Source organism: Coenobita brevimanus, chromosome 20 (assembly GCF_032717465.1).
Source record: "Coenobita brevimanus isolate Jiangsu-jjx chromosome 20, ASM3271746v2, whole genome shotgun sequence".
Lineage (NCBI taxonomy): Eukaryota > Metazoa > Arthropoda > Malacostraca > Decapoda > Coenobitidae > Coenobita > Coenobita brevimanus.
Genome location: NC_136973.1, coordinates 21,774,607 through 21,786,107, shown reverse-complemented (window position 1 = coordinate 21,786,107; position 11,501 = coordinate 21,774,607). Strand labels below are relative to the sequence as shown.

Here is an 11,501-nt window from a genome sequence, read left to right as displayed (position 1 = left end):
GTCCTGGCAATGGTTGTGCTACATGATAGATCTCTAACCCTAGTAAATACAAGTGGTGTGTTTGAGTATAAACTTCACAGAACTGGGCCGCCATCTTGGACTTCAAGACAGCCGACACCGGATGAACACAAAAATGATTCCAATGAAAAGGTAGGGTTTGCCTTGGAATTTTCCGTCTATCTTTTATAGCCTTGCATTATAACGAAAGACTAATTTCAGCCAGCAGTCACACTGGACTAAAGACGACCTCTGCCAGGTCCAACAATGATCCCACTGGATTGCCAGACCCTGAAAACATAGGGGTAACCATTGGAATTTTGCTTCTATTTATCATATTATTGGATTTATTGAAGAAAATATGGGTTGCTAGGTAACCATTTTTAAATCCAAGATGGCAGCCACCAGGAGGGCCAAATCTGGGTGTCCATCTCGAAAAATGATCGTATGGGTCCATTCTACACCCGTGCAAAATTTGGTGCTTTCCTGACAAAGTGAACGATTGACCAGATAATTTGGCCTTAGCCGCTGGACTATACAGGGAGGGGCAATAACCGTCCACCAACGTACTTGTTGACAGGTAGGGAACGGGTGGGTTGGTTATACAGGGTCTGTTCAGGAAGTATCCGACTGTAGGCTCTAAAAAATAAACAGCTAACCCGTTTAGCTAGGACACTATCTCCCTCAAGTAAGCCCCTTCTAACTTGACACATTGAGTCCAGCACTCTTTCCACTGCTTGAAATATTTTTAAGAGTGGGTTTTCAGTATCTTCTGCAGGTGTATATAACAGACATGTATATGTACAAAGGAAAAAGGGAAATAGATGTGTGTGGTAATCACAGGGGCATTTGTTTTCTGAGTGTAATGGGAAAAATATATGGTAGGATACTTATTGACAGAGATAGGAAAATAACAGAGGAATTATAATCGATTTTTTTTCAGCTGATGATCCACTTTCGTGAATGTGGCACCTGTGCACTCCTGCCACGTGATTGGTTGGTTTAAGTTTCATACCTGAAGTATCATATTTACAAAACACAGTTGTACCTAATATTTCAATTCTCATAAATGGTGTTTTGCAGTGTCACTGTACTATACAACAGACATGAAACGAGTATGTATCTGTGTTTCACCCAAACAGACAATGAATTTGAGGAAGTTGAATTTGAATTGAAATATTTATTGTTGTAAAAGGCACAGAGTTGTTGCATCTCTAATAAATAAATATATATACATATGGATATATATACTTATGGATAATATGGGTGAAGGTATCGAAGCAATGGAGTAAGTGAGATCCATAATAAAGTCTGACATCTTGCTTGACGAAACAAATTGTTTTTGTCACTGTACTATACAAACAGACATGAAACGAGTATGTATCAGTGCTTCACCCAAACGGACAATGAATTTGAGGAAGTTCCTAGAGAAGAGAATGTTGCATGCCTTCATGGATTTGGAGAAAGCATATGACAGAGTGGACAGACAAGGAATATGAAAAATAATAAGAATATATGGAGTACATGGGAAGTTGCTGAATGTCGTGAAGAGTATGTATGAGGATGCTAAGGCTGCAGTGCGTGTGGATAGTGAACTGAGTGAATTTTTCTGTATGAATGTTGGATTGAAACTGGGATGTGTCATGTCTCCATGGTTGTTCAATCTGTAAATGGATGTGGTTATAAAAGAGTTGCAAGGAAGGGCAGTGGATGTTGGAGCAACCCTAATGAGAGAAAGCATCATTTGGAAACTTCCTGTATTGTTGTTTGCAGAAGTGAAGACGAAGGGGAACTGCAAGGGTTGGTGAATGAGTCTGGGAGAGTGTGTCAGAAACGAAATATAAAGGTGAATGTTGGGAAGAGTAAAGTTATGGTCTTCGAGAGAAATGAAGTCACAGAATGTACAGTGAGGCTGGGTGAGGAGGAAATGGAAAATGTGAGTGCATTTAGGTACCTGGGTAGTGTGACGAGTAAACATGGAAATTTAGAGGGTGAAGTGCTTGAAAGGGTGCAGCAAAGAAAAAAGGTTGCTGGTTCTCTGAAAGCAGTGATAAGAAACTAGGATGTGAGCATGGAAGTGAAAAAGTTACTTCATGACAGTATTGTGATACCAACTTTAATGTATGGAAGTGAAGCTTGGACCTTACTGGACAGATGCAAATCAAGAGTGAGAGCAGTGGAAATGAGTTATCTGAGAGAAGCAAGTGGAGCTACATGGAGAGAGAGACTGCCAAATGAGGATGTGAAGGCACATTGTGGTGTGGATGTGGATGTGACAGAAAGCATTAGGAGAAATACACTAAGGTGGTTTGGCCATGTGGAGGGGATGGAGAGTGATAGACTAATTAGGGGAGTGTATGTGCGTGAGGTGGAGGGGCAGGCCATGGATGAGATGGAGGGATGGAGTGGAGAGGTATATGAGAGAAGGAAGCATGAGCTGGGAGCAGGGAAGCAAAATGGCGGAGGACAGAGCAACATGGAGGCAATTTGTTTGTGGCCACCCCTTGCGGGATTGAGGTGTCTGGCAATAGAAAGACAGATATCCAAAGCATAGTTAGTTTTAATTAGACCATAATTAGCATAAGAAGTATGTTGGATATATGGGAAAGGGTTTTGAGTTTCAAGTCTGGAATGGACTTTGAAGGCTTGGACTCAGACCTACCTGACAGGCCCCAGGTGCAGACTGCCAGGGGAGATCAGGCCAGAGGACTGATGGAGACAACCTGAAAAGAATGGATAAGTGATACCTAACTTAGTGATTTATGGTGCTAACTCATACTTAACTCAAAACCCCTTGTATTTTTTAATGTCTCCAAGTTAGAGTTAATAAGAAAAGAAAACCCACGTTGAGTTTTATTTCATATTACCTACTCTGTTTATGAATAGCATTTTACCCAGGTGGTTACTCTGGAGCAGAGCTTCTGAATTTAAAATGGGGGTTAACCTAGGCCGAGAGTTCCCCAGTCAAACACGTAGCATTTTTTGGAACTTAGTTTGAGAAGGGAACTAGGACAAGGTGTAAGGTCAAACTGCGCCCCAACACATCTTCACATTCCCTATTTTTGCACTCATATCGCCAATCACAAACACTGTCTCATACCTCTCAAACTTTTCCATTCACGCTTCCACATTTGCCCAAAACTCTTCTTTCACTCTGCTTGCACAATCTTGCTGTGGTGCACACACACACACACACACACACACACACACACACACACACTGAAAGAGAAGAGGGAGGAAGCAAAAAAAAAAAAAAAATGAGGAAAGATCAGAAGAGAAGAACACATTTTTTTTACAAAGTAATAGGATTGCACATACGGAAGTGGTACATAAACAGGAGGGAATAAAAAGGAGGAAGGTAGTAGAACCAAGTCATGACAAGTATATAAACAAGATGATTAAGTTGATGTACTCAAATGTGGATGGAATGGTATCTAAATTATTAGAGATGAATGATTATGTCAGAAAAAATGAACCACATATAATATACTTAACTGAAAACATCAAGGATATCAAATGACATACTAAACTTAAAGAAATAAAATATATGGAGAAGAGATAGAAACTTAAAAAAGGAGGAGGAATTATAATATTAACTAAGAAAAATCTAAAAGTCAATGAAATAAAACTCGATATACCCTCACAAGTAGAACTGATTGCAGTAGAGATCAACACATCTGAAGGGAAAGTAATTGTAGCCAATTTGTACATGCCACCCTGATCAAACACATGGGAAAGAGACGAATATGAGGACCTGGCAGAGAGTAAAATTCAGAGTTTAAGAGCATTACTACATAAAATGGAAGAGAAATCAGAAAGAATTATACTAACTGGAGATTTTAATACAAATATAAATTGGACTACTCTACATACAGTACTCGTCAGAAGTATTCAGCGTTGTCCGCCGGGCGCGCAATACTTATGGCCCAAAAAGAATCACCCATTTTTGGGGGTAAGAATTGAGCCACAAGTTTGAGCTCCGAGCATGACGTCACGGTAGCCTGAGGCCTTCCGACGCGCTGGTTGGTTCCCGCCTCAGTCGCCCACGGGCTGCCTGAGAGAGAGGAACTCCGCCGAGTGTCCCTCTCAAATTGCGCCATTTTTTACTGAGTGTCCCGCAATGTTTTGGCCTTTAAAGCTTTGTTATGGCACCTACCCGTGAACTATCGAGTGAAATCATATCCCAGATCATTGGTCTAAAGGAGGCAGGCCACCAGACAAAGGAAATTAGTGAATTGGTTGGTGTGGCACGATCGACAGTGCGTCGTTGGTGTGCGCGGTTTCGGGAGGAAAACGGTGGTGAAGTTCCCACAAAGAAACCGAGGTCTGGTAGGCCTAGGAAAACTTCCCCAAGGTCTGTTAATGTTTTAAAACGTGCAGTGGAGTTTAATCCTCGTGTGAGTGCAAGGAAAATTAAGGAGAGCAACCCGGAAGTGTTTGGTGAGGTGTCAGTGAGAACAGTGTCTCGTAGGGTGCATGAGCTTGGTTACACAAGTCACAGGCCTGTGAAAAAGCCTCTTCTCTCTAGCAGCCAGAGAATTCGTAGGCTTGCCTTTGCTAATAAATATCTAAACTGGGGTGAGGAGCAATGGTTGTCAGTGTTGTGGTCTGATGAGGCAACGTTTAGTGTTACCTGTAACAGAGGAGCACGCAAAGGTAGTGACCCACTTGACCCACGGTATGTAGAAAGCACAGTTAAACATCCTGATTCACTCATGATATGGGGTTGTTTCTCAGGGAAGGGTTTGAGGAAGCTTGTTGTACTTCCCAAGAACCTCAGAGTGAATCAGGATGTTTACCTGGAGCTTCTGTGTGATCATTTACCAGACTCCTTTGAGCTAACAGGTGCACGAGTGTTTCAGCAGGACGGTGCACCTGCTCACAAGGCCAAATCGGTCACCAATTGGCTTCGTGACTGTGAGGTATCATTCATGACAGACTGGCCAGGAAATAGCCCAGACCTCAACCTGATTGAAAACCTCTGGTACCTCGTAAAGAAGAGTTTCCAGGGGAAGGACGTGAGCTCTCTGCCTAAGCTGGAAGCCGCCATTCGTGACTCCTCGGACAAAATACCCCTCCAGCACCTCAGGAGCCTCGCCCTTTCACTTCCAAGACGTCTCAGGTCCGTGAAGAAACGTAAAGGCTACCCTACGAAGCATTAAAGGTAAATAAAATGCATTATTTATATGTTTTTCCAATGTTGAAAGGTTTGTTTCTCAGGAGGGACGCAGGGCGCTCCATACTTTTGACGAGCACTGTATAATAAGCGAAGAAAGCTGTTGGGACCAAAAGCTCCTGGATCTTGTGCAGGAGTTTTTCCTAACGCAACATGTGAGAGAAACCACCAGAAAAAAAGGACTCGATGTACCTTCAATGCTAGATCTCATATTTACTAGGCAAGAAAAATGATATTGACAGTTTAATATATCACCCTCCACTCGGCAAAAGCGACCATGCAGTACTAAATTGCAACTTCAGGATAGCATATGACATAGTTAAGAGCAATGAAAGTTACAAAAGGAGCCTAAACTATAAAAAGGGAAATTATCATGACCTAAAGAAGTATTTCTTAGAAGCTGATTGGGAAAATGAGCTTAGAGGACAAGATTTAAATGCTGTATATAAAAAATTCTGTGAATTTTATGAAATAGGAGTCCAGAAGTACATCCCACAGCATAAAGAAGCTGATAAGAAAATTCAGAAATGGTTCAATACAGAATGTAAAAAATCAAAAGAAAGAAGAGATTTGTTGTGGAATAGATACAGAAGACTCAATAGTGAAAGGGCATATAATAATTACAAACAGGCAAGAAAACGATTATACAAGAATAAGGAGGGAAGCCCAAAAACAGTTTGAGGAGGATATCATAAATAAAAGTAGTGATCAACCAAAGCTATTTTACAGCTACATCAGAAGCAAAACCAAAGATATACAGTAATACAATCCATTACGGACGAGGGAATCACCTATACACAAGAGAAAGATATTTGTGAAGCACTAAATAAGAATTTCCAATCAGATTTTACAGAAGAAAAAAATTTTGAGAGGGACTATGTGGGAACATGCATCCCCACACATACTACCAGATATACAAATATCAGAAAAAGTAATACAGGAGGAGTTAAGTATATTAGACAGAGGAAAAGCAAATGGTCCTGATGAAATTTCATGTTGGGTGCTACGAGAATGTGCTAAGGAGTTAAGTAAACCATTATTTTTAATTTTCAAGAAATCCTTGAGTCAAGGTATACTACCTGATATTTGGAAGAAAGCAAATATTGTCCCCTTATTCAAGAAAGGGAATAGACAAAATCCACTCAACTACTGACCAGTATCACTGACCAGTGTTGTAAGCAAGGTATTAGAAAGGTTATAAGAAAAGCTTGGGTAAATCATCTAGAAGAACACAATATGATAACAGAAAGTTTGGTTTCAGAAAAGGAAAATCATGTGTTACTAATCTGTTGAGCTACTATGACAGAGTAACAGACACAATACAGGAAAGAGAAGGATGGGTGGACAGTATCTATTTAGATTTCAAGAAAGCATTTGACACAGTACCACACCAAAGACTTTTATGGAAACTGTACCATCAAGGAGGAATTCGAGGCAAACTGTTTTGTTGGATGGAAGATTTTCTCATAAAAAGAGAAATGAGAACAGTACTAAGATGAAACTACTCATCATGGAAAGAAGTGACTAGTGGAGTACCACAGGGCTCAGTGCTGGCACCAATCATGTTTTTAGTGTATATAAATGATATAGACAGTAACACTGGAAATGAAAGCTATCTAAATATGTTTGCAGATGATGCAAAAATACAAAGGAGAATTACTAACACAGACTCTTGTAAAGAGCTACAAGAAGAATTGAATAAACTTCATGAATGGAGTAATACATGGCAAATGGAATTCAATGTGGACAAGTGTCATGTAATCAAGTTTGGTAAAAGTGGAAAAAGACCTGATTGGGATTATACGTTAGGAAATAAAACCCTACACACATCAGAAAGAGAGAAGGACCTAGGTGTGATTATCAATAACAGACTATCTCCGGCTGACCACATCGGTGAGAAGGTACGGAACATGTATACACTGCTTGCAAATGTGAGAATAGCATTCACATACATAAATGAAGACATCCTAAGAAGGATAACATCATTCATCAGACCAACCCTGGAGTATGCATCAGTAGTCTGGGAGTCATCTAAAAAAACACACAGACAAGATTGAAAAAGTTCAAAGGGACGCTACAAGATGGATACCAAGCTTAAGGGATCTAAGCTATGAAGAAAGACTAAATACACTGAATCTACCAACACAACAGGAGAGAAGGAAAAGAGGTGACATGATAATGCTATATAAATGCATATCAGGGAAGGATTTAATAGACATAAATGATTACTTAACATATGGGGAAGCATCAGCAAGAGGACACTGCAACAAACTGCATAAGAAGAGAAGTGATAAAGACGTGAGGAAATTCAGTTTCCCAAACAGTGCAATTGATCAGTGGAATGCACTTCCGGATGAAATGGTGTGTGCCAAAACAATTCACAAACAGTAATCCCTCTAATATCCAAACGCCCAATATCCAAACATCCCCACTAACCAGACATAATCGTCCCGGGATCCAATATTCCCAAAATGGTCCGAAAACCGCCAAAAAAAAAAAAAAAAAAAAAGCAATTTTTTCCCTTCCCCGTAATTTGAACTTGACGCACGGGGCGCAGGACAGCTTTGTTGTGGTGCATTATTCTTCCAACGTCCGATAGAGCGCCCCTGCATCCTCCCCACTTTCCGCCTGTCTCTCGTCACGAGTGCACGCTTGTCGTCATGGCTGCCCACATGCTCGCTTTTGTGGTGGTGCCTCACCTGCTGCAGGCACTCCTGCTGCTCTCGTGCCTCTTATTAGTGTTTGTGATGATGTCCCCGCCGCCTGAGAAGGAGAGGAAGAGAGAGTGAGGTGATGACTCTGGAGAAGAAGCGGGAGATACTGGAGAAAGTAGATGCATGAGGGTGCTCTTCTTCCCGCATCCTCCCGCGGGGACATCCTGGCCCAATCTACTTTGTTCGATATCAAGAGATCCCGAGACAAACTCATGCATCTCGTTGAATTTGAGAAGCAAGCACTTAACGTGGAGAGGAAGGTGTTGTTTACTCCCAAGTTTGCTGAAGTCGACTGCTCCACGTTGATTTTGTATCGAGCAGCAACGCGTGCTGCTGGTGTGATGGGTACGTGGTACGGAGCTGAAGGCTGCTGCTGAGAAGTTTCGCCAGATTTCACGACGCCCTAGACTTCCAAGGCATCCGAGGGGTTGGCTCTTCGCGTTCAAGTTACGACATTGCTTTATCAACCGTAAAGCCCGTGGCAAAGCTTTGGACGCTAATGAGAATGGAGTTGACGAGTTTCAGCACAAAGGTGAAGGGCTTGATCGACAGGGAGGGACTCACTCTCTCGGTCAAATCTACAATGCTGACAAAACTGCTTTATTCTATCGCTCTTTGCCTTACTTGAACACTCTAGCCGAGGAGATGGAGAAGTGTGTACCTGGACATAAGCTCTCCAAGCAATGGATATCTGCTTTGTGTTGTGCCAATGCTAACGGCATGCACCGGCTTAAGCCCGTTATTGTTGGCCGTGCAAACCAGCCTCAGTGTCTTCGTGGGGTGATGGATGTCCTTCCTGTCGTCTGGTACCATTCTTTGAAGGCATGGTTTACAGCCCAGATCTTCAAAGACTGGTTCCCACTACCACTCGTCCAAGGAGGTCATACACATTACCAGATGAAGACACTGGGAATCCCGCTGCAACTAGGTAAAGGCCCCCCTTCTCCTTGACAATGCACCTGCCCACCCGTGCGACAAGGACTTGGTGGCTGAGAATGGCCGGATTAGGTGCATGTTTCTGCCACATAATACGACTGCTCTCATCCAACCAATGGACCAAGGAGTGATCCTGGCAACAAAGTGCCTATACCGAAGGAAGTTCCTGGACGAGGTGATGGTTGTTCTCGAGGACGAGGACGAGCGCAGGGAGGGATGGGACACGCGAGGCCAGCGGACTTTGGAAAACCTTCGCCGCTACAACATCAAGTCTGCAATCTATAACTGGGCCAGTGCATGGAAGTCCCAGTCAAGACTCTAGAAAATGGTTGGTCTCGTCTGCTTCTCGGAACGGATGTGGAGTACAATTTCCTAGGTTTTGACGTGGATGACTTCCATGCACGGCTACATACCCATGGCGACGATGTTGATGTGGACGATGTGCGTGAGTGGTTGGATGACAACGAGGGCAATCCTGGGTATCAGACATTGTCTGATATCGAGATCGCATCTTCAGTTGCAGGTGTAAGTACCCAGCTTGAAGATTCCAACGAGGATAGCGACGATGATGTGGACTCCTATCAGCATGACACTACTCCAGCCATCCTCAAGCTGAGCGCACTCCGGGAACACCTAGAGTTCGTTCTCGACTACCTGGAACACCTGGGCTGCGACAGGGAGATGGGGCCCTTGGGACTCGTGGAGGAAGTGCGTGCTTTCAGGCAGCGCATCATCAATCGTCAGAATCATCGTTCCTTGCATCAATCAACGATTGACAGTTTTTCAGGCCCGTGACCCCCACTGTGCCCAGCCCTGACTCCACTCCGTTGCCTCCCCAAGACAGGCCCTCATGATCCAAGCCACAGCCCAGCACATCAGCCACGGTGGAGTCACCGCTCGATGTGAGTTTGCGTCTATCTTCACAGTCGTCTGCAGTGGGTATGCCATCACCAAGACCCAGCGATGCACCCCTAGGTCACCTGCCAGTGATACTCTCGGACTCTGACAGTGATTAAACAGCAAGAACTTCTCCACTAGACCACACGGGAATTTACAGTGTTGTGCAGTGAAAAAAACAATGCGTTGTGTTAAGGATTTACAGTTGTGAGTGAAAAGACAATTTTTGAACTAAATTTAACATAAATAGACTTGTTTGTTTTTGCTTTAGAAAATGGTTAGAAGAGTGGGAAAAGTTAAAGTGCAGAGTGCAACACCTAGTAAATTACAATGGAGCATAAGTTAAACAAGAGCGCGCACTGTGAAGAGAACGGACTTCTGAGTGCGATTGACTAAGTTCAGTGCAAGACTTCATGAACAGTGTACTGCAAGTGCTTCAGGTAATCCTTCTTACTGTCAGAGTCCGAGAGGAGGCGGTTATTCATCGAGATGGCCATGGACTTGCTGTAAGTAGGCAGAATGTTTCATACTGTACTTTTTTCCATACTATACTTACCTGAAACACCTCATTTCACTCTTTAATGTCCTTTATTGGTGTGAATAGGGTGTTAGGAGCTATGCATGTGCATTAGGAAGGTGTTTTTCTGAGTTAGGCTAGGTTAGGGTCCATAAGTACCAGTCCAGGAGCCAGGGACTTGTAAGTACCCAGAATGTTGCATATTGTATGAACCTACCTCAAAAACCTCATCTTATGCTTCTTTTGCATTTATTTCAGTCTTTTATGTGCCTTATTGGTGTAATTTGGGTCTTAAATAGGTGCTATGCATGTCCAGAGGGAGCTGTATAGGTGTTTCTCTGAGTTAGGTTCCATAAGTACAAGTCCATAAGCTGGGGCCCAATATCCGGACCTGCCTATGGCTCTATTACGTCGGATATTGGAGGGATTACTGTATTTAACCCCTACACTGCGGGCATGTTTACCGATGTTTTGCGTGTGGCGCGGGGTTATTCGGGCTCCGATAGACACTCAAAAAATATTTGCCAAAAATCAGTTATTAGTCCTAGAATATTAAAATTACATATGCTTATGGCACATACCTTCAGCTTTCTCCTGGAATGTTTGTTGAGCCTTCGTCAGTTACCCTAGGACTTGTGGAGACCTCTGAAGTTGGGTAACGAAGTCTCCACTTTACACTTCCTGACAACCCGTAATATGATTACCACAGCCAGATATTAACACTATAAACACTATGATTTTCAAGTAGTTTGGGATCCATACTCCAAAAAAAAAAACACTGTGAAAGCAATGAAAATTATGAGCGCGTCTGACCGTCACACTTGCGCTAATTCGCTCTTGGTACTCTGTCATTTATTATTCATAAAACCCCTCACACTGTATATTTCTATTACTATATAACACTTATATATATCTACAGTCTTTATCCATAAGTTTCCTTCAGTAGTATTAGTTTATTGTCACTGTAGGGATTCAATTTCTTTCAGTAAAATACGTAGCATTCACTTTCTCGTCCTGTATACTAGCATTGAGAGTGAATGTCACTTTCATCTTCACTCTCATAACTCATAGTATTCAGACATGCTAGAGTGAAACCTTCATTTTCATTACTCCTAGGGTATATACTCGTATTCTTATAATGCTACTCATTTACATTTCTATTTACGTTCTCTATTTTATTTACGTTATTTACATTTCTATCTTATTTACACTGTGTTATGCACTGTCACCTGAAGTAACTTATAAAACTATTTTCCATTGTTCA

General features: G+C 42.3%; 1 protein-coding gene across 1 annotated transcript in view; it reads right to left on the bottom strand.

The window, feature by feature from the left end:
- Positions 1-226: 226 nt before the first annotated feature.
- LOC145391929 (uncharacterized) overlaps positions 227-11,501 on the bottom strand; it is a 27,659-nt gene continuing 16,384 nt past the window's right edge. The window contains exon 7 of the mRNA XM_080266420.1: positions 227-288. Within this exon, the coding sequence (XP_080122546.1) occupies positions 227-288 (62 nt within the window). The remainder of the gene's footprint in view (positions 289-11,501) is intronic.